Below are 23,594 nucleotides of genomic sequence, written 5' to 3'. Positions count from 1 at the left end.
TGTTTTGTTTTTTTATTTGACCTACACACCACAATTTCACTCATATAAATATAAACAGAATAATTGTATTCTTCTAATTACCAGTACCAGCTATTTAAAATAAGCAATTTAGTGCATTTTACAATGGAAGAAAATTGAGCAGGTTTAAGTTATTGTTGGTGTGGCCCTCTGACACAACTCAGGTTTTTCATGTGGCCCCTTGTAAAAATGAATTGCCCACCCTTGGTATACGGGCTGCTCCCATGTGGAATATGACACTGGGCTAACCAAGACACAATCTGAGGATGCTGTCGTCACTGTTGTGGCAGAAAATTCAAATACAGGGCTGGACTTTAGAGTGACACCTCACATGAAGACAATGTCCAACGAAATCAACAACATGGTGTGTGTGCAATTTTGAGAACTTTAAGAGATTGCATTTGTGTTTCATGTTGTGATGCATATCTGATTATGTCTGCACAATGCCTTACCTACATTAATCTATTGGAATATGAGTTATATGTATTTTAGAATTAAAATGTGCTGTCTTTCAGATTTACTCATGGTGGGTTGCTTGAACATTGATTAGGTTTCAAAGCTAGATTTGTTATATGCCAAAACTGCGAGCCATTTTAACCCCTGTTCAAATTACGGCTGGTATTGGGTTACAGAAACCTTCAGCCTATCCCTGAGCTGGGGGCGTGTCTGGTTTGTCTAACGTATAAAAGCAGAGGCCACTTCCTTTCTCGCTCTCTTCGCTGGTACCCTCCTCTGAACTCTCTTGTTCTTTGGACATTCTGTGGGCCTGCGGCCCTGAGCATGGCCTTTTACAACCCCTCCCTGATGGGGGGGCTGGTTCACTTGATTCACTGCGAGCATATGGGCAAGCGACTTGGCTCAGCTTCAACCAAGCTGCCATTATTTGTTTTTGGCTGGGTCAGCCCTGTGGATTGCACTCCACGTGTCTATGAAGAGAGCAGCGATGGTTTGCCTCGGTGAATGCGTGCCAGAATCGTTCCGGTACACGCACAGGGCAGGATGCTGCAACAGCCAAGAGATAAAAAACAGGCACATGCTAAAGAGTTCCTGTTATCACGTGCTGTGCGAGACCAGGATAATGCAACAGCCAGGTGATAAAAATCAGGCTGGCAAATGCTGAAAAGCTCCCGTGACCACGTGCTGTGCGAGACCAGCCTTGTCTCAATTTTTTCATTTTCCATCTTTATTTTTAATTTTTCCATCAACCTTTGCTGCCAACTCCTGACTTTGTGGCCCGGCTGACTGCAGAGCCACTCCAGTACCGCTTTCAGCTCATTCATTCAAGAACACAATCATTGAAATCAGTATGTGAAATTAGAATAATAAATAAGAGGTGCACATTAAAACATTTTAATACACACTGCAACCGAAGAAAGATACGAGATGAGAAAGGTTTTGACTGGTAGATCATTTTAGTGTAATTAACAACTGATTTAAAACATGGACAAAATCAAACAGTTAAGGTTGAGAAAGCTACCACAGAACCTGAAGTAAATTAAGTGAAAATTATTTAAATACACGATCTTACCTTTGATATACTTGTTAGGGTTACTCCTATAACGGTCATCCACAAGAATTAGGGCACCCCAGTCATTTCTGTGTCGAATACACCTGAACAACAGGTAAAATTGTATAAGTAGGACATGTATGTTAAATGAGGTGTGTTAGGCTACGTTTAGTCTACAGGTTTACTGCTCATATCAGACTTTGGGGTGAAATCTGATTTTTTGGCAATCCTTCACATTATATACTGTATTAATTGCAACCTCTGTCTATCTGGTGTGTGAACCAAAATGCATCCCCAAAGTGACCCGCACGCACACAAGAGACAATATAATATAAAATGTAGTTTACAGAAGTAAATATGGCCAGGCAGTATAGAGGCTAATCTTTTTATCATCTCAGAGGAGCGATCCTAGACAAGATAGAAATATTTCAGGGAAATGAGATGAGGCTTTTTGATCTCCTCATTTCATGGAGACATTTATTAAAGATGACTCCATGTTATTGCTGTGCGTGATGAATGAGTGCTCTACAGGTTAGAAGTACTAATACCGGAACAGAAGTCCACTGTAAGCTTCATGTTTCAAGAGGGAATAAATTAAAGTAAAATATTAAGTCAATCCTGAAGTGGAGTCCATGCCTGCCTTCTGATGATACACTCGAGGGGATCCATGTACAAACCGGATTCGGCTGAAGTTGGGAAATTGTGTAAAATGTAAATAAAAACAAAATACAACGATTTGAAAATCCTTCTTGACCCATATTCAATTGAATACACTACAAAGACAACATATTTAATGTCCAAACTGATAAACTTAATTGTTTATTGCCAAATAATAATTAATTTAGAATTTCATGGCTGCAACACGTCCAGTAGAAGTTGGGAAAGGTGACAAAAAATACTGAGAAAGCTGAGAAAAGCTCATCAAACACCTATTTGGAACCTCCCACATGTGATTAGGCTAATTGGGAACAGGTTGGTACCATGATTGGGTATAAAAGGAGCCTCCTCAAACATGCTCAGTCATTCACAAGCAAGGATGGGGCGAGGGTCACCACTTTGCGTGAGAAAATAGTTGAACAGTTTAAGAACAACATTTCTCAAAGCAAAATTTCAAGGAATTTAGGGATTTCAACATCTACGGTCCATAACATCATCAAAAGGTTCAGAGAATCTCGTGAAATCACTGCACGTAAGCGCCACGGCCGGAAACCGAGACTGAATGACCATGACCTTGGATCCCTCAGACAGCACTGCCTTAAAAACCGACATGAGTGTGTAAAGGATATCACCAAATGGGCTCAGGAAAACTTCAGAAAACGACTGTCAATAAATACAGTTCGTCACTACATCAGTAAGTGCGGGTTAAAACTCTACCATGCAAAGCAAAAGCCATTTATGAACAACATCCAGAAACGCCGCCGGGTTCTCTGGGCCCGAGCTCATGTAAACTGGACTGATGCACAAAGGAAAAGTGTTTTGTGGTCTGATGAGTCCACTTTTCAAATTATTTTTGGAAACACTGGACGTCGTGTCCTCCGGAGCAAAGAGGAAGCGGACCATCCGGACTGTTATCAACGCAAAGTTCAAAAGCCAGCATCTGTGATGGTATGGGGGTGCATTAGCACCATGGCATGGGTGACTTACATTTCTGTGAAGGCAACATAAAGTACATACTGAAAAGTACATACAGATTTTGGAGCAACATATGCTGCCATCCAAGCGACATCGTTTTCATGGACACCGCTGCTTATTTCAGCAAGATAATGCCAAGCCACATTCTGCACGTGTTACAACAGCGTGGCTTCGACGTAAAAGAGTCCAGGTTCTCCCCTGGCCCGCTTGCAGTCCAGACCTGTCTCCCATTGAAAATGTGTGGCACATTATGAAGCATAAAATACGACAGGGAAGACCCCGGACTGTTGAACAACTGAAGTGGTTCATCAAGCAAGAATGGGAAATAGGTCTACATGAGAAGCTAAGAGAATTAGTCTCCTCTCTTCCAAAACGTTTGAGTGTTATTAAAAGGAAAGGTGATGTAACGAAGTGGTAAACATGCCCTTTCCCAACTTCGACTGCACGTGTTGCAGCCATGAAATTCTAAGTTAATTATTATTTGAAAAATAAAATAAAGTTCATGAGCTTGAGCATTAAATATGTTGTCTTTGTAGTGTATTCAATTGAATATAAGTTGAAAAGTATTTTCAAATCATTGTATTTTGCTTTTATGTACATTTTACACAATTTCCCAACTTCAACCGAATCCGGTTTGTAGATGGTGAAGAGGGTGGGACTGAGCACAGAGCCCTGGTGGACCCCAGAGGTGACAGTGTGGGTGTGAGATTTTAGATCCCCCACCCCAGGACCACATGGCAGTTCAGACAACTGTTCTCAGTGCCTTACGTTTTTTCTCCGTGCAGCTGCCATGAAACGGAGGTCAGGAAGCTCCTAGGTTGTTCTATAAAAGTCCCTGAGGGTGTTAGGTATCAGGCCAAACTGTCCCGGTTCGTCATGGCGGGCCCCTCTTCTCAGCTTAGTGAACAGGGCGTGCGATTTCATTCGTTTTTGTGAATTAAAACAACCTTGAGCAGAACAAGCTAGTTCTTTTAAAATTCTAGCATAAACAAAGTGCAACATAAGAAACTAGTTCTCTTTTAAACCCAAACTTACCTCATCAGGATAAGCTGGTTCTTTTCGCATTAAAACTTCAAAACAAACCATTTTCATAAAGTGCTGCATATATCTAATAATAATAATAATACATTTTATTTGTAAAACGCTTTTCATAAAAGAATCTCAAAGTGCTACATAAACAAGACTAGAAATAAAAACACACAAGAAACCAGATTAAAAGCATAAAAGCACAGAGGCAATAAAAGACACCTATGAGGAGCCGGGGAAAGCCTTTCTAAACGGAAAAGTTTTAAGCCCCTTTTTAAAAGGGTCCACAGGGTTGACGTAGGTGCACAGGGAGGGAGTTCCAGATGTGGGGGGCAGCGGCGCAGAAAGCTCGGTCTCTCATGGTGCGGAGTCGTGTACGGGGCTGATGGAGGCGGTTGGAGCTTTGTGACCGGAGGTTACGGGTGGATGAGTGAGGGGTAAGGAGGTCTTTGAGGTATTGAGGGGCGTTGCTGTAGATGCAGAGGTGGGTAATGAGGGCGATCTTATAATGGATTCTTGATGTTATGGAAAGCCAGTGTAGGTGCTGAAGAATAGGGGTGATATGGTCATGTTCGCGGGTTTTCATCAGAGTTCGGGCGGCACAGTTCTGAATGAATTGGAGTTTCTGGAGGTGTTTGTTGGGGATATCGATGAGCAGGCTGTTACAGTAGTCCAGCCTGGAGAAGATTAGGGCGTGGACGAGCTTTTCTGCATCGGAGAAGGTGAGGAAGGGGCGGAGTTTAGAAATGTTTTTGATATGGAAAAAGCAGGTTTTGTACAGATATTTGATGTGGTTGGTAAAGGTAAATTGTGGGTCGAACTTCACCCCGAGGTTGGTAACAGAGGTGGAGAGGGGGAAATCTTGACCAGAGAAGGAGATGGTGGTTATGGGCGATGACTGGTTCTGGTGAGGGGTGCCAATTTGTATGGCTTCGATTTTGGAACTGTTCAGTTGAAGGAAGTTGTAACTCATCCACGCCCTAATTTCCTCCAGGCAGTTGGAAAGGGCCTGTGTGGGTGATGATGAGGGGAGCGTGGATTAGGGTCAGTCCGGAGGTATAACTGGGTGTCATCGGCATAGCAGTGAAAAGAGATGCCATGTCGGCTGATGACCTGACCCAGGGGGAGCATGTACAGAATAAAAAGGAGGGGTCCTAGGGCTTATGGCAGGTTAGATTTGATGAGAGTTGTAGGAATAGGGTCCAAGGGGGAGGTGGAGGGTTTCATTTTTTTGATGATACTCTCAACTTCGGACTTAGTGACAGCAGCAAAGGTGCTGGAAGGTGGAGGTTGAGGGCAGGCAGATTGCAGAGATGGTCCTGGGGAGCCTGAGAGCTGAGACCGGATGGAAGTGATATTGTCTTTGAAAAAGATAAGGAACCTGTTCCATTGTTCTACTGTTGATTCTGAATGTATTTGGTTTTTGGGGTTAAGGAGGTAAAAAGCTGCTTTGAATTTCCAGGTCTGCTATTGATGATGTTTGAGTAGTAGATGGACCGGGCTTCTTTAAAGGGGTGCTGCATAGGCCTCCTGATGTTCCTTGTAGGCCAGCTTGTGTACCACCTGGCCAGATGAATTAGCACGCCTTTCAATGGCACGGCCTGCAGTTTTCATCCTGCGCAGTTCATCAGTGAACCAGGGAGCAGTGCGGGAGAAAGACACAGTCCTTGTCTTGAGAGGGGCATGTACATCCAGGAGGCAGCTAAGGGAATGGTTGTAGTGTTCAACCAATTCAGTAGCTGAAGGAAGGTTGACCGAGGCCAGCATTTGGAGGTCAGAGTGCAAAATGGCAGGGTTAATGTTTTTAAGTTTGCGAAAATGAATATCGCGTTTAAGATGGGGGGGGGGGATGGTCAGGAAATGTCCATGGAAATAACACTGTGGTCGGAGACACCCAGGTCATATAGTGCCAGATTATTGATGGAGGGAGCGTCTGAGATGACCAGGTCTAAAGTGCGCCCCCTGGCGTGTATGGGAGCATCAAAATGCTGTGTGAGGTTGAGACAGTCGAACACATGAAGGAAATCAGCTGCCAGGGGGGAGGAGGGATTATCAATATGAATGTTCATATCACCCAGTATTATATTATTGGAAGAGAGAGAGCAGAGGGAGGTGAGAAGGTCATGAAACTCAGGGATGAACGATGGGTGTGGTTTGGGCGGCCGGTAAATAAGAACAGCATTGATCTTGGACGGAGGTTTTGATTTGAAGGCCAGATATTCAAAAGAGGACACTTCAGGTAGAGACAGAGGAGACAGCTTGAGAGTGTCGCGGTAGATCACTGGCAGGCCACCACCTCGGCCAGTGCAGCGAGCTCTCTGCACGTAACTGTAACCAGGGGGACAGGCTTTATTTAATAATGAAAAAACCTGAGGTTGGTGCCAGGTCTCAGTGAGGCACATCAGGTCAATATCTTTATCAAGAATGTGATCATGGACCAAGCTTGATTTGACAGGGACTGAGCATTAAAAAGTTCAGTATTGATGTGGAATTGATCAGTAGATCTCTGGATGAGACAGAGCAGGCTGGGATCCACACTTCTCCTCCCTCGACAAACAGTATCAAAGTCAAAGTCAAAGTCAGCTTTATTGTCAATCCCTTCATATGTCAAGACACACAAAGAAACCGAAATTCCGTTTCCTCCATCCCACGGTGACGAGACATACAAGTAGGCGACACAAAACAAAAACAAGAAGGCACAAACCATAAATAATAAATAATAAATAATAAATAAAACGAGCGATGAATAAATAATAAACCAATAACCCAATAAATAAGAGGGGCAAAACCGAGCCAGTGTGCATACAGCAGACAGCAAGAACAGGACGCTACGCTGAAAGGGGGAGCGAGTTCAGGATCCTAACAGCCTGGAGTACGAAGCTGTTGGAGAGTCTGGTGGTGCGGGAGCGCAGGCTCCTGTACCGCCTCCCAGAGGGCAGAAGATCAAACAAAGAGTGAGCGGGGTGGCCAAGTCTCGCGATGTTTCCAGCGCTATTCGTTACCGCGGTGTCGGCGCTTTGACGACGTGATGCGACCGAAAGAGCGGAGGACCAGGCGGGCGAGATGGAGCCGGCGTCGGGAGGCCGGATGCAAACAAGCCCTCGCCGCGGTGCTCCAGCCCTAAGCTGCGCCAGGGTACCAGGTCCGCCCACCGGAGCAATCAGCGGGGCTGGCACCGGAAAGACGGGGTGGATCCAACGGCCGCACACGAACCGGACAGGAGCAGAAAATCCGCGGCGCAGCTCAGCCGAGGAGGAGACTCTCAGGTGAGCTTTGAGGCGGACAATCATACCGGCACGTCTTCTTCGTCTTCTAGAGCGCTTTCTCTGGGGGAGAGGGCATGACAGCCGGCGTCGGTGTTCGGAGCCGCAGAGTCCGTTGGAACGTTCGGTCGCGATCCCTCCGGGGAGAGACAGTAGACAGTCGGCGCAGGTGTTCAGGAATGTCCGCCAACACCGGTGTTTGCTGATCGAAAAATGGGCGATCAGGTAGCAGTGAGGATTCAAACCAAGCCCTAAGGTCGAGGAGGGTTTGGCGATCAAATGTCAGCAGAGCAGAAACATATCGGAAGGCAGAAAGCAGCAGGAGCAGGGAAAAAGACTTGACAGCAAAGGAGCGAGGCACACGACTTGCCATCACGGGCGCCATCTTTTTATGCCTTTTTTTTCCCTTTTTTATCTGAACAACATTAATAAACATTATCTTTTGTATATGGAACAATTTCGGCAAAGGGTTACAATGGGCCTCATTTACAAACCGCGTGCGCAAAATGTGCATAAATATCCATTGATGCCTAGTAACTGATTGTGTTTTTGAATAAATAAGGCAGAAAAACCTTTTTGAACTTTTCTGCTCCCACTACCTTGCATGGCATCCGTCGCTGTTGATTCATACCAAAGGCTTTAGACCAGGGGTCGGGAACCTATGGCTCGCGAGCCAGATGGGGCTCTTTTGATGATTGCATATGGCTCGCAGATAAAACAAAATATTCTCACTTGTTTTAATCCATCCATCGATTTTTCACTGCGCATGTCCTGTTCAGGGCTGCAGGAGCAATTGTCCATTATTTTAATTGGATGATACTGGTCTACGTTTGCCGTTGCTGGGTAAAACAGGTAAACGCCCCCTTTATAGAATGTCACTTTTTAACCAGCCGCAATATCACTACATTGTTGAAAGCCGTATGCAACGTAATTTCGTTTTGTGTACACCCAGTGTTGACAAAATGACAATAAAGTTTGTCTAAGTCTAAGTCTAAGTCTTTTGAATCAGTCTGAGACTGCGTCTGCTCGGTCATTAGCTCAAAGCTAACCCTTCGACGAAGAAGATGGCGAAAAGAAAAAATGACGACGAGTATCGTACATTTCAGGACGAATGGACCGAAGAATTCGCCTTTGTGGAGAGAGCGGGTTCTGCGGTGTGTCTAATTTGCAATGACAAAATTACATCGTTGAAACGGTCGAATGTAAAGCGGCACTTCGACACGCGCCACGCTACCTTTGCATCAAAATACCCTGCGGGAGACAGCAGAAAGAAAGCGTGCCAAGAGCTTCTGAGCAGGGTGCAAGCTAGCCAGCAGCAACTCCGCGTATGGACCCGGCAAGGTGACTATAATTCGGCTAGCTTTGCTGGTTCTTTAGCAATAGTGAGGAACGGAAAACCATTCACAGATGGCGAGTATGCTAAAACGTTCATGCTGGATGTAGCCAATGAACTTTTTGATGATCTTCCGAACAAAGACAAGATAATCAAACGGATACAAGAAATGCCTCTGTCGGCAAGAACTGTTCATGATCGTACCATCGTGATGGCAAACAAAGTGGAGGAAACGCAAGTGAAGGACATAAATGCAGCGCCGTTCTTTTCTCTGGCTTCGGATGAGTCAACAGACGTGAGCCATTTGTCGCAGTTCAGCGTGATTGCAAGATATGCTGTTGGTGACACACTGCGCGAAGAAAGTCTTGCTGTTCTGCCATTAAAAGGGTCCACAAGAGGTGAGGATTTATTCAAGTTTCATGGAGTTTGCTCAAGAAAAAAGTCTACCTATGGATAAACTTCTCTCAGTGTGTACTGATGGTGCTCCGTGTATGGTGGAGAAAAACAAAGGATTTGTGGCGCTTCTCCGTGAACATGAAAATAGACCCATCCTAAGTTTCCATTGCATTATACACCAGGAGGCACTTTGTGCTCAGATGTGTGACAGGCAGTTTGGCGAAGTGATGTCGCTGGTCATTCGTGTGATCAACTTTATTGTTGCCCGAGCCTTAAATGATCGCCAGTTTAAAACACTGCTGGATGAAGTTGTAAATAACTATCCTGGTCTGCTTTTGCACAGCAATGTGTGTTGGTTGTCAAGAGGGAAGGTGCTTAGCCGTTTTGCGGCTTGCCTGAACGAAATCCGGACTTTCCTTGAAATGAAAGGCGTCGGGCATCCTGAGCTAGCAGACACCGAGTGGCTCCTCAAGTTTTACTATCTCGTAGATCTGACTGAACATCTGAACCAGCTCAACGTGAAAATGCAAGGCATTGGAAATACAGTGTTATCCGGGAAAAGGCCAGAGTCATCCGCACTGAAGACAAAAAACATCAGCGTTGGATCAGGGAGGCCATTGAGATCCGCAAGCGGGGCCCGAGGACCATCAACAGGGACGAGGGAGCCTACATGCTCTCTACAACCTGGAACAGCATTTTGGAGAGGTGAACGGACAGCAGAGGGCGTGGCTCATCTGTCAAATCTGACAGGTGAGCCACGCCTTCATCCATCAGCTGATAAAGACGCGTCACAATCACATCAGTGACACTCTGATGAAGGCGGAAGGATCCGCCGAAACATGTCAGGTAAATGAACCTAAAACAAATTGTTTGATATAGAAGAACCAGTGAAGTAACAGTGTTATCCCTTCAACAAGCTGTATTTGCTTTTGAAAACAAGCTGGAGCTTTTCATCACAGATCTTGAAACAGGTCGTTTACTACATTTTGAAAAACTGAGCCCATTTAAAGATGCATGCACAGCAAGTGAGCCCATTCAAAACCTTGATCTCCACCAGCTAGCTGGCTGCACATCCAGTCTCCTACAGTCCTTCAAAGCACGCTTTGGAGAATTTGGTGAGCACACTCGTCTTTTTAAGTTCATCACCCATCCAAACGAGTGTTCACTGAACACAGCCGACCTGAATTACATACGTCAGAGATTTTGAAGCAGAAGTGGCTGACCTGAAGGCCTCAGACATGTGGGTGAATAAGTTCAAGTCACTGAATGAAGATTTGGAAAGAATCACACGACAGAAAGCAGAGTTGGCGAGCAAGCACATGTGGACAGAAATGAAAAAACTCCAACCCGAAGACCGGCTGATTCTCAAAACTTGGAACGCGCTTCCTGTCACATACCACACACTGCAGCGTGTGAGTATTGCTGTATTGACCATGTTTGGATCTACGTATGCATGTCAGCAGTCATTCTCACATCTTAAAAACATCAAGTCCAACCTACGATCACGTTTAACGGATGAAAGCCTCAACGCTTGCATGAAGCTTAACCTCACCAAGTACCAACCCGACTACAAAGACATCAGCAAATCCATGCAGCACCAGAAGTCGCATTAATGGTGAGTGTTATAACAACATTATTTAAAAGAATAAATTCAGACGCTTATTATACTGACATTTAGTTGAATTCACTTTTAAAATATATTATATGGCTCTCACTGAAATAAATTTCCAAATTTTTTGCTTTCATGGCTCTCTTAGTCAAAAAGGTTCCCGACCCCTGCTTTAGACGGTAGCCGTCTTGTTAAGATTATCATCTTTCTTGCTAAATACAAAGTGTGTCCATATTTGCATTGTCATCTTATCTATTTTCCCTCATTGCCATTATCTATGTTTCGTGCTTGCAGTCTCTGGAGTCAACAGTAGATGATGTCAAAGTCAAAGTCAAAGTCAGCTTTATTGTCAATCCCTTCATATGTCAAGACACACAAAGAAACCGAAATTCCGTTTCCTCCATCCCACGGTGACGAGACATACAAGTAGGCGACACAAACAAAAACAAGAAGGCACAAACCATAAACAATAAATAATAAATAAAATAAAATGAGCGATGAATAAATAATAGACCAATAAATAAGAGGGGCAAAACCGAGCCAGTGTGCATACAGCAGACAGCAAGAACAGGACGCTACGCCGAAAGGGGGAGCGAGTTCAGGATCCTAACAGCCTGGAGTACGAAGCTGTTGGAGAGTCTGGTGGTGCGGGAGCGCAGGCTCCTGTACCGCCTCCCAGAGGGCAGAAGTTCAAACAAAGAGTGAGCGGGGTGACTCACATCACCCACAATCTTGGTCGCCTTGCGGGTGAGATGGGAGGTGTAAATGTCCTTCAAGGAGGGGAGAGAAGCACCAATAGTCTTACTAGCCGTTTTCACTATGCGCTGCAGGGCCTTCAAGTCGTAGTCAGTGCAGCTGCCACCCCAGACAGCAATACAGCTGGAGAGGACGCTCTCAATGGTGCCGCGGTAAAAAGTAGTCATGACGGCCGGAGGAGCCCCCGCGCGCCTGAGTTTCCGAAGGAAGTACAGGCGGCGCTGGGCCTTCTTCGCCAGCGATGCGGTGTTGGTGGACCAGGAGAGATCCTCACTGATGTGCACCCCCAGGAACCTGGCGCTGCTCACTCTCTCCACCACAGCACCGTCGATGGTCAGCGGCAGGTGTTGGGCGTGACCCTTCCGGAAGTCAACAACAATCTCCTTGGTCTTGTCGACGTTCAGCAGGAGGTTGTTGTCCCTGCACCACGCGGTCAGAAGGTCAACCTCCAGCCTGTATTGAGTCTCGTCTCCCTTGGTGATGAGACCCACCAGAGTCGTGTCGTCAGCAAACTTCACTATGCGGTTGCCGCTGCAGGTGGCAGCGCAGTCATGCGTCAGGAGGGTGAAGAGCAGCGGACTGAGCACGCAGCCTTGGGGGGCCCCTGTGCTCAGCGTGATGCTGGCGGAGATCTTGTCGCCAACACGTACCACCTGCGGCCTCTGACAGAGGAAGTCCAGTAGCCAGTTGCAGAGGCAGGTACTGAGGCCCAGCTTGTCCAGTTTGCTGATGAGACGCTGCGGCACAATGGTGTTGAAGGCAGAACTGAAGTCCACAAACAGCAACCTCACATACGAGTCCCTCCCCTCCAGGTGGGTGAGGGCCGAGTGGAGGGCAGAGCAGATGGCATCCTCAGAGGACCGTTTGGCTCGGTACGCAAACTGGAAGGGGTCAATGGTGGGGGGGAGAACTGACCGGATGTGCTCCATGACAAGCCGCTCAAAGCACTTCATGATGATGGGCGTAAGTGCCACGGGGCGGTAGTCATTGAAGCAGGACGGAGCAGGCTTCTTCGGCACAGGTACGATGGTGGCAGCTTTGAAACACGACGGGACGATGGCCTGCTGCAGGGAAGTGTTAAAGATGTCCGTGAAGACACCCGTCAGCTCACCAGCGCAGACCTTCAGCGCTCGACCCGGGATGTTGTCTGGGCCCGCCGCCTTACGGATGTCGATAGCGGCAAGCGTCCTCCTCACGCTGTCGGCGGAGAGGCACAGGGGCAGCTCGTGGGAAGGGGGAGTGGCCTTCAGCGGGCAAGTGCTGTTCTGAGCGTCGAAGCGAGCAAAGAAGCGGTTGAGGTCATTGAGCAGACGGACGTCGCCTTCACAGCTCTGCGGCGCGGGCTTGTAGTCCGTGATGGTCTGAATGCCCTGCCAAAGGCTCCGTGCGTCCCTGCTGTCCTTGAAGTGGGCGGTAATTTTGCCCGAGAACGCCCTCTTCGCTTCTTTGATGCCCCGGGACAGGTCGGCCCTCGCAGTCCTCAAGCCAGCCTCATCCCCCGCCCTGAAGGCTTTGTCCCTGGCCCTCAGCAGCCTGAAGACAGCCCCCGTCAGCCATGGCTTCCGGTTAGCCCGAGTGACGACGGATATTGAGTGTGTCACATCATCAATGCACTTCCTGATGTAGGAGGAAACAGAGTCAGTATACTCCTCAATGTCCGCCCGACCGTCGCAAGTGGCAGCCCTCCTAAACACGTCCCAGTCAGTAGAGCCAAAGCAGTCACGAAGCGCATCAGAGGCACCCTCAGGCCACACCCGCACCCGCTTGCGAACTGGTCTGGATGTTCTCACCATTTGTCTGTATGCGGGCAAAAGCATAACAGTGATATGGTCAGAAAGACCAAGATGGGGGAGGGGGGCGGCTTTGAAAGCTCCTTTATGCGAAGAGTAGACCAAGTCCAGGAAGCTGTCGCCACGCGTAGGAAAATCAACATGCTGGTGAAGCCTCGGAAAAACAGACTTCAGATTAGCATGATTAAAATCCCCAGCGAAGATGGTGAAACCGTCAGGGTGCGCTGTCTGTTGGTCACTGACAGCCTGGTACAGTTCACTAAGAGCCGCGACCCTGTCGCCTCCGATGTTGGAAGGCGGGATGTAAACCGCGACCAGCAGAATCGCGGTAAATTCCCTCGGCAGGTAAAAAGGACGGCACTTAATGATCACAAACTCCGCCAGTGGCGAGCAGTGCCTGCATACCACCACAGAGTCCCGGCACCACTCGTCACGGATGTAGACGCATATTCCACCTCCACGAGATTTCCCCCCTCGTACAATGGTCCGGTCCGCCCGATAGCACGCTAGCCGCTCCAGACGTACAGCCGAGTCCGGAATGTTGACGGTCAACCAAGTCTCAGTGAACACGAGCACACAGCAGTCACGCACCGTCCGGTTTGTAGATCTCCGCAAGCGAATGTAATCCATTTTGTTGTCCAGCGATCGAACATTCGCCAGAAGAATGGAAGGCACGGCCGGGCGAGCCGGGTTGGCCGCCAGCCTGGCCCGGACGCCCCCACGCTTGCCCCTCTTCAGCCTCCTCGCACACCGCTTTCGACGCTTCCCAACCGGAGGAGGAATAGCAGACGATTCCGGCGACGCTTCAGGACGTAGCAGTCCTAGCTCCTTTAATGTCCCCGCATAAAAGTCCAGAACTCGACAAAACTCGCTTTCGCCGATGTCGAGCAGAACCTTCCTGCCGTACTTGTAGCACGACTCAGTACGACGAGACGAACGCACAAAACTGCCGGTCAAACACTCATTTGACGAACAAAACACCGTTCGAGCGGGACAGAGAGAGGTCGCTGCGTATGCACGCGCCGCCATCTTGTAACATGTGTGGGAGTTGATTAAAAATGACATTCACACTTGAATGAAAAAGTATAAAGGTATTAGGAATTTTGAGGATACAATCATTTTGTCAATTTTATCTGTGCAATCGATTGCGATCTGACAAAATTTCTGTGTTGATGAGTGGCCACTGCCCAGCAATGGTGTGCACTTGTCCAGCGCCGTCCGATGTAGCTAAATTGAAGGGCAGGCACATTGATCAAGTAGATGTATTGTTAAAACCCTATTTCAGGATGTCATAAAGTAAAAACAGATGCAGGTCATATGGGAAAAAAAATTATTTGAGCTGTATTTGCTTGCATTCTGAACATAGCCTTAGATTTAAATCAAAACCAATACAATTATAAGAGCATATTTACCTTCCCAGGGCCTGATTTAGAGCTCTGTAAGCCTGAATCTCATACCACTGATGGCCAGAGAGAAGACCTCTACTCTTTGAGTGCTGATCATTGTATTTCATCTTGAGTTCGACCTGTAACACACCGTTATATAGTAAACTTTGGAACCTCTGTAAGATATGGATAATGGCTCTGTCAAAACCCATTAAAAGACCACTCAATTACTTTTGAAAATACATTTATCAACATTTAATCTTTGTTTGGGTTGTCAAAAAAATACTCATGGTCCTTTGGGTATTTTGTTAATGTCCCAGAGATGTGTCTATACCAGGGGTGGGCAAACTTTTTGACTTGCGGGCCGAATTGGGTTCTAAATTTTGACCGAGGTGCCGAACCAGGAGCAGATGGATGTAGTGTTTGTGTGAAGTAATATAAATGACATGTAAAGGTCATTGCATAAAAGGTTTTTACTTTTAGTAGATACTAAAGCATGGATATTTTAAAAAAGCTTTTTGAAAACAAATGCATTTATTAACAGCATTAAAAAAATATTTCACCAAAAAACTACTATCAGTGATTCTTATTAAATACGACACTGTTATGATGAATAACATTTTCCATCACTTCAGCGCCTGCAGGTCAGATTTATGAAATATGCGAAATCACATCCAACGGCAAACATTCTGACCAAATTCATCATCTTGAAGAATCAGTGAAAGAATACATCTAAATAAAGTAATAAAGAAATCAATAGTATTGTTGGTTTCCCTTTTTTGCTAGTGCATCATAGTCTGGAGTAAAATTTGTTGTGGTAATTCTTAGGATAGAGCCGAGGTGTCGGTCCGTTAACCTAGATCTGTGACGGGCTTTGTTGACGTTCATGTGGCTGAACGTCTTCTCACATACGTAGGTCGAGCCAAATTGTCCACTCTTTTTTAACATTCGCCACTGAGTGTCCACCTTTCTTTTCTTCGGGCCACTCATTTTAATGGAAGGATTCCAGGGGAAGGTTTGTGGGTGGCATTAGCGTAAAACTGTATCTGAAAACTCAGCGCGCGAATTACGAGAATATTGACGTCACAGCCGACACTCGAAATTCGGCACTGATAGATGAAATTACTACGTACTATTGAGTACGCACACGCACTTGTGAGTGTGCACCGAGCTTTCTGACACGGCTCCCGGGAGTAAATGCGCGGACATTATACTCTTTCATCACAGCAACATCTTCATTACAAATCAAACAGACACACTTTCTGTTGATTTCTTTGAAGAAATACTCATTTTCCCAACGTGTTTGAAATATTCTACACTCACTTGCTATTTTGCGTTTCTTCGGTGCAGCCATTTCTGGGGACTCGCGGTAAAAGTTTTTCTTCGCTTGATTTCATTTGTGTGGCGGGCTCCATCTAGTGTTGAAACTGAGAAATGCAACAGAGTTGAGCTCAAGCTTCTTGTGCGGGCCATATTCAATTATGTTTTCAGAATTTGCTGCGGGCCAATAAAAACTGGACCGCGGGCCGCAGTTGGCCCGCGGGCCGTAGTTTGGACACCCCTGGTCTATACTATTACTTATTTAATACATGGGCACATGCAATGTGTTGATTTGTGAAGAAATGTTAACAAGAATAGCCTGAAACAGCATTTTATTCTGAAAATAACTTTAGTCGTAACATGAACGTTGAGGGGATGGAAGTGGAAGTCATTCCTGTCCAAAAATTACAACAATTCTTGCATCCAGTAGAATCTGTCAATGCTGACTATTAGCATCAACATTTTGAAATAGAGCAATGAAAAGTTCACCTGCCATCTGAGGGGTAGCCATGAAGTGCAAGTGACTGAACAGAGCTATGACTAATCTTGACAGGTACTATCAGTTCGCCCAGAGCAACAAAGGGATGTGACATAATGTTCCTCCATGTGTATCAAACAAAGTCATTGTAGCATGGCTTGCCTTTTTTCAAATAGTTACAACACTATGACTAAGCACAGCTCAAATACTGAAAGAACCACATAATAGGTACTATGTGCTTGTGGAAAAACACAAAATCACCATCATTATTAATACACAGTGGAACACTAGAAGCCTATTGAGTTGCGCTCAGTCTTTTATATACCGTATTTTTCGGACTAAAAGTCGCTCCGTTTATAAAACCATCTGTGTCACTCCAATTCATTAAATCCATCGATCGTCCTTTATGTAAACGATGCTGCGTATATGCCTCGCCGCTGACGTCGGGCTCATCGTGAGTTGCAGTTCTAAATATTCCACAGACCCATATAACAATATATAAAGTATATATCAAATAACTATCATATAAACAACATTATTATCAAACCATCTGTGTCACTCCAAATCATTAAATCCATCGATCAAATTCCTCGTCCTTTGTCAACAACGCCGCGCGTGCGCCGCTGACGTCAGCCTCGTCGTTATTCCACAGATCTAATATATAACTATATTCTAGCGTTAACAAAGTACCAGGAAAGACGTGGGTTTGGTAAACGGCTCTCTATTCAACAAAACAAGAGCTCAACGAGCCAACAACTACTGAACTGCAACGATAAAAACATATACAAGTTGCTACACGAAATAAAATATATCAAATAACTATAACAAATAGTTCACCGCCACACGGCCCATAGCACCGGCGTGGACTTCCAGGCGTGTGGCGGCATGGACATTCATCCCCGGAGGTGGCACTTCCAGCCACGGAGGAGGCTGGGACCTACGTAGAGTAGGACCGGGCGTGCGTAGGAGCAGTGTCCGAGCCCCATTCACCGTCCCCGGACAGCCACCCGGCCGAGCGCCGGCCCCCGACTTCCAGCCACGGAGGTGGAAGAGAGCTCCGTAGAATAGGACCGGGCGTGCGTAAAAGCCATGTCTGAGCCCTATCCACCGTCCCCGGACAGCCACCTGGCCGAGCGCCGGCCCCCGACTTCCATCCACGGAGGTGAAAGAGAGATCCGTAGAGTAGGACCGGGCGTGCGTAAAAGCCATAATAATTTTTCAAACCTTCTGTGTCACTCCAAATCATTAAATCCTTCAAACTCTTCGTTCTCCGTGTCACTTACAAACAAAGCCGCTAATGATGCCGGTAGTATGTGGGACCCTTCGTCATCTTCGTCATCCCGTGATCGAATCCTTTGTCCTTTATGGAAACAACCGCCGCGCCGTGCCACTGACGTCACTTGCAGTTCAAATGACAGTAATCCCTTGCTACATCGCATTTTGTTTATCGCGGTTTCACTTGTTTTTTTTGTTTTTTTTGAAACTTTTTGAAAAAATTCACATATAAGTCGCTCCTCAGTATAAGTCGCCCCCCCTACCCAAACTATGAAAAAAAACGCGACTTATAGTCCGAAAAATACGGTACCCACTTTGCAGTATGAATACTGCTGAAAAACAGAATCTGTCCTTTCCCGTCTGTCCCATCTAATTATCCATCTATCCGTCTATCCGTCTGTCCGTCTATCCATCTATCTATCTATCTATCTATCTATCTATCTATCTATCTATCTATCTATCTATCTATCTATCTATCTATCTATCTATCTATCTAATCATGCCAAAAAAAGTGATTGTCCGCCATGAACCGCATGAGACAGCTTCTGCACAAAATGCCAGTAGCCCAGGGGGATTTTGTCATCTAAATCCAATCCTAACCCATTGTAGCATTTGGGCTTCTAACAAACCTGGCCTGCACACTGTCATTGCCAATCTAACATGACAGGTAACATATGTGAAAAAGCCAATTCTGGCTTGGAGCAAACCAGATTCAAACCAAGCCCTAAGTTCGAGGAGGGTTTGGCGATCTTCTGTGTCACTCCAAATCATTAAATCCTTCAAACTCTTCGTTCTCCGTGTCACTTACAAACAAAGCCGCTAATGATGCCGGTAGTATGTGGGACCCTTCGTCATCTTCGTCATCCCGTGATCGAATCCTTTGTCCTTTTTGGAAACAACCGCCGCGCCGCGCCACTGGCGTCACTTGCAGTTCAAATTACAGTAATCCCTTGCTACATCGCGTTTTGTTTATCGCGGTTTCACTTTTTTTATTTTTTATTTTGAAAAGTTTTGAAAAAATTCACATATAAGTCGCTCCTCAGTATAAGTCGCCCCCCCTACCCAAACTATGAAAAAGAACGCGACTTATAGTCCGAAAAATACGGTACCCACTTTGCAGTATGAATACTGCTGAAAAACAGAATCTGTCCTTTGCCGTCTGTCCCATCTATCTATCTATCTATCTATCTATCTATCTATCTATCTATCTATCTATCTATCTATCTATCTATCTATCTATCTATCTATCTATCTATCTATCTATCTATCTATCTATCTATCTAATCATGCCAAAAAAAGTGATTGTCCGCCATGAACCGCATGAGACAGCTTCTGCACAAAATGCCAGTAGCCCAGGGGGATTTTGTCATCTAAATCCAATCCTAACCCATTGTAGCATTTGGGCTTCTAACAAACCTGGCCTGCACACTGTCATTGCCAATCTAACATGACAGGTAACATATGTGAAAAAGCCAATTCTGGCTTGGAGCAAATCTCAAAAATGTGCAAGAAACAACAAGCTAGAAGCGATTAGTTAAAATGTCAAGGGATCACTTGCTTGCCTTGGCTTTGATTCCTGAAACCTGTTCATCCTGAAAAATATATTTGACCTTTATAAGCCATGGCTCTCAGCAAAGGACATCTTAAATACTATTTTAAACTGGACTTTGGAGGTGGTGGTTAAATGGGAGGTGAATTTTGAGCTACATGTCTCTCCCTGTGGCAGTTTGCGGCATCACTGAGGTTGCTGGGGTTTTTATCTGTTTCTGAAATGAATTGACATCATTGTGACTCATTGAGATGTGTCTGCTTGAGTGAGCAAGGAACATAGGCATTCGTTTAAAAAATAAACTGCTATTTTATCACATTATTCCTACTAACTCAATAGTCAAGTTAGTTCCATGTTGTCCCAAAAAAAAAAAAAAAAGAAAAAAACCAGCTACTCGAGGCTAGATGTAAATCTGGAAATAAAAGATAAAATATTGATTATGTATAATTTGAAGTGAATCCCAAATGGTTACTGTCTACAACAAACGTTTGAGGAGAGTGTAGATTTATAAAAGGAACTCAGAAATCAACAAAGGAACGTCGGCAATTTAAACACAAAAAGTTGACAAAAATGATTTGGAGATCCTTCATCATTCAGTACTGCTAAAACAACAAAGACAAGTGTACAGTTTTGACAAACTTAAAATCTATACACTGCTCTATGTGGAAACAAAAAAGTTTTTCAGTTCAACTCCAGGTGAGTGAGAGCTCAGGATTTCACGACACTGCGCGCTGGCACTCAGGAAATGTGGTCATCTTCATGAAAACACTACTGTTTTTTGTCCATAGGCACCGCAATAATCAACAAAAATTGAATCTTTCGTGGTGTTACTTTGAAAGTTAAGTTAAAGTTAAAGTCCCAATGATCGTCACACACACATGTGGGTGTAGTGAAATTTGTCCTCTGCATTTAACCCATCCCCGTGTGATTTTGATCCATCCCCTGGGGGAGAGGGGAGCAGTGAGCAGCAGCGGTGCTGCGCTCGGGAATCATTTGGTGATCTAACCCCCCAATTCCAACCCTTAATGCTGAGTGCCAAGCAGGGAGGCAATGGGTCCCATTTTTATAGTCTTAGGTATGACCCGGCCGGGATTTGAACCCAAAACCTTCCAGTCTCAGGGCGAACACTCTACCACTAGTCCACTGAGCTGGTATCATAGATTAACAGCAACAGTTCATCACCCACTACCTACCTGGAGATTTTTAATATTTGGGAATGGGATTCCAATAGTGATCACTGCTCTGGCATTGTCATCTGTGAAGTCCAGTCCTTCACTCACTTTTCCCCGACACACAGCCATGAACAGAGCACCATCTATGGGAACAAAACCGGGAGTGAAAATATGCACCACGAGGGAAGGGTATAGAGCAGCGACCCCCAATCTTTTTAGCACCAGCAGGTGTAGGAGAGAATCCAGTCCATTTTTCAAAATAAAAGATCATTCAGACTCAGATAAATAAAATGGAAATAACAAGTTATTTATACTTTCTTGTGTGGTCTGGTACCAAATGATCCACGGACCGGTACCGGCCCGGGGGTTGGAGACCACTGGTATAGAGTACAATAAAAGGAATTTAAAATGATTTGGAGCTGCACTCAAAAAGGGGAAAAGGGGAAGTCACCCCCAAAACATTATTTGCAATATGTCTCTTACTGGGGTATGTCTACTACTCTAAATTTGGTATTCTGATTTTGCCACTTGCTGTTGACTGTTGGGTCACAACCAATTACGACTAAGCTTGAGAAAACTGGTGAGCCGTATTGGTTGTGACATGAGACCTGAAAATTAAGATGTCATTTTCAGTCGCTAGCAAGTCGACCAACGAAACATTAATCAGAAAACGTTGTTTTGCCTAGGTTAACTGCAAAGTCCAACTAGTCTTTCGGTTGACTTCCACTTTAAGTTGAGTGAATTGGAAGATAATTTTAAAGAACTGGAGCTTAGAAACCAGACGGTGACAATTTGTATCTTGCTGCTTCCAAAAGCTAAGAAGATAGCTCAAATATAAAGCAATGTGAGTTGAAAATCACCTTGAGGGATGAATACAAAAGAAATCTCACCTCTTTTCTCACAGGACTTAATCGCATTGTAGTAAGCCTGAAGTAGTTCATCCAAGTCATTCTTGCCACCACCACGAGGCTCTGTTATCACTTCTTTTTGTTTTTCAAGTTTTTCCCAAACACCGGTGATGTTCCACCGATCCCGCATCTTATTGAGCATCTGAACAAATTAGAATATCCTCATATTGAAAAAATAGTCATTTGTCAAATTGATTTATTAAATAAGAAGAATCCTTTGCAGTGGTGCCTTGAGATGAGTTCAATTCTGTGACCATGCTAGGAACTCAAAACACCTCAAATTACCTTTACCTTTTGAAATAAAAGGAATTTTGCCCCCTCCAAGAATCAAAACATTTTGTAATGTATATTTACAACAAGGAAAATAGCACGCACTATACAAAAACACATTGTGATAGTATTATTAAATACATTTATTATTATTTTAAAAAAGTATTTTTAAAAACATTTTCTATTTGGGACATTTTGGTATTGGTTAGGATAAGCTCAAACATTTTAAAGTTTGAACAGTCCAAAAATATATATGGTGAAAAAAAATATATGAATGAATAAACAAAAAAAAAGAGCTGTGAGCAGCTACAAAGGGCCTTGCAGCCCTGGCAACATTGTGTTACTGGCACGTTGGGATACTGGCACATTGGAATTGGGATTTACAATTAAAATGAAGTACATCTGCGGTGAGCACATTCGCCTTACAATTCAAAGGAGCTGATTCTAGCTCGAGCCTTCCTGTGTGAACGTTGCATGTTCTACCCATGCCTGTGTGGGTTTTCTCCGGGTAATCGGGATTCCTCTCACATCCTAAAAGCATGAGAGGTAGGCAGATTGACCTAGATAGAATAGACCTAGATCAGGCATGTCCAAAGTCCGGCCCGCAGGCCAAATCCGGCACCCGGTCAGATTTCATACGGCCCGCAGCTTCGGCCTTACAATGTATTATTTATGGCCCGCTTGCACTGTCAAACTGAATAAAGAAAAATCACGACACTTGAAACTGTAATTCCTCCTATTACCAAAAGGTGGCAGCACCACCCCTCTCCGCTCATTTCTGCCAAGGTGACTGCAAAGCAAATGAGGAAAGTTGACATTGAAGGCCGTCACTTTCAAGAGGGAATTACAATACCGTATTTTTCGGACTAAAAGTCGCTCCGGAATATAGGTCGCATTAGCCATAAAATGCACAATAACGTGAAAAAAAACATATATAAGTCGCTCCGGAGTATAAGTCACATTTTGGGGGAAATTTATTCGACAAAATCCAACACCAAGAACAGACATGAACGAGCAACAACAGGCTAAACGATAGGTTTGCTAACGTGACATAAACACAAACGAAGAGCTGAGAACTGGCCTGACGTAACATTCAGAGTTATTCAAATAACTATTACATAAATAACACGTTTATAAAACCATCTGTGTGACTCCAGTTCATTAATTCCATCGATCATCCTTTGTCAACAATGGGTGCGCGCCGCTGACGGCGCTTGCACTTCAAAATATTCCACAGGCCCATATAACGATACATAAATAATATATCAAATAACTATTATATAAGCAATAATATTATCAAACGATCTGTGTCACTCCAAATCATTAAATCTATAGATCAAATTCCTCGTCCTTTGTCAACAACGCCGCGCGTGCGCCCTGACGTCAGCCTCGTCGTTATTCCACAGATCTAGTATATAACTATATTGTAGCGTTAACAAAGTACAAGGACCCAAGCACCGGCGTGGACTTCCAGGCGTGTGACGGCGTGGACTTCCATCCCCGGAGGTGGCACTTCCAGCCACGGAGGTGGAAGAGAGCTCCATAGTATAGGACCGGGCGTGCGTAAAAGCCATGTCCGAGCCCCATCCACCGTCCCCGGACAGCCACCCGGCCGAGCGCTGGCCCCCAACTTCCATCCACGGAGGTGAAAGAGAGCTCCGTAAAGTAGGACCGGGCGTGCGTAGGAGCAGTGTCCGAGCCCCATTCACCGTCCCCGGACAGCCACCCGGTCGAGTGCCGGCCCCTGACTTCCATCTACGGAGGTGAAAGAGAGCTCCGTAAAGTAGGACTGGGCGTGCGTGAAAGCCATGTCCGAGCCCCATCCACCGTCCCCGGGCAGCCACCCGGCCGAGCGCCGGCCCCCGACTTCCATCCACTGAGGTGAAAGAGAGCTCCGTAGAGTAGGA

At 45.3% G+C, this 23,594-nt stretch overlaps 1 protein-coding gene across 12 annotated transcripts in view; it reads right to left on the bottom strand.

Annotated features, from left to right (window-relative positions):
• Positions 1-23,594, bottom strand: part of brip1 (BRCA1 interacting protein C-terminal helicase 1) — a 194,776-nt gene that overhangs the window by 20,358 nt on the left and 150,824 nt on the right. For 10 of the 12 annotated variants that reach the window (XM_037268387.1, XM_037268377.1, XM_037268379.1 and 7 more), the window contains 4 exons: positions 21,400-21,559; positions 20,531-20,652; positions 14,743-14,855; positions 1,547-1,629 (listed from right to left, as the gene is read on the bottom strand). In XM_037268387.1, the coding sequence (XP_037124282.1) occupies positions 1,547-1,629; positions 14,743-14,855; positions 20,531-20,652; positions 21,400-21,559 (478 nt within the window). Of the gene's footprint in view, positions 1-1,546; positions 1,630-14,383; positions 14,558-14,742; positions 14,856-20,530; positions 20,653-21,399; positions 21,560-23,594 lie in introns of those variants that run through there. The other 2 variants (XM_037268386.1, XM_037268388.1) reach the window with 2 other exon arrangements.

The sequence above is a fragment of the Syngnathus acus genome, chromosome 13 (assembly GCF_901709675.1).
Source record: "Syngnathus acus chromosome 13, fSynAcu1.2, whole genome shotgun sequence".
In the NCBI taxonomy this organism is placed as follows: Eukaryota; Metazoa; Chordata; class Actinopteri; order Syngnathiformes; family Syngnathidae; genus Syngnathus; species Syngnathus acus.
This window is presented reverse-complemented; position numbering and strand designations above follow the sequence as displayed.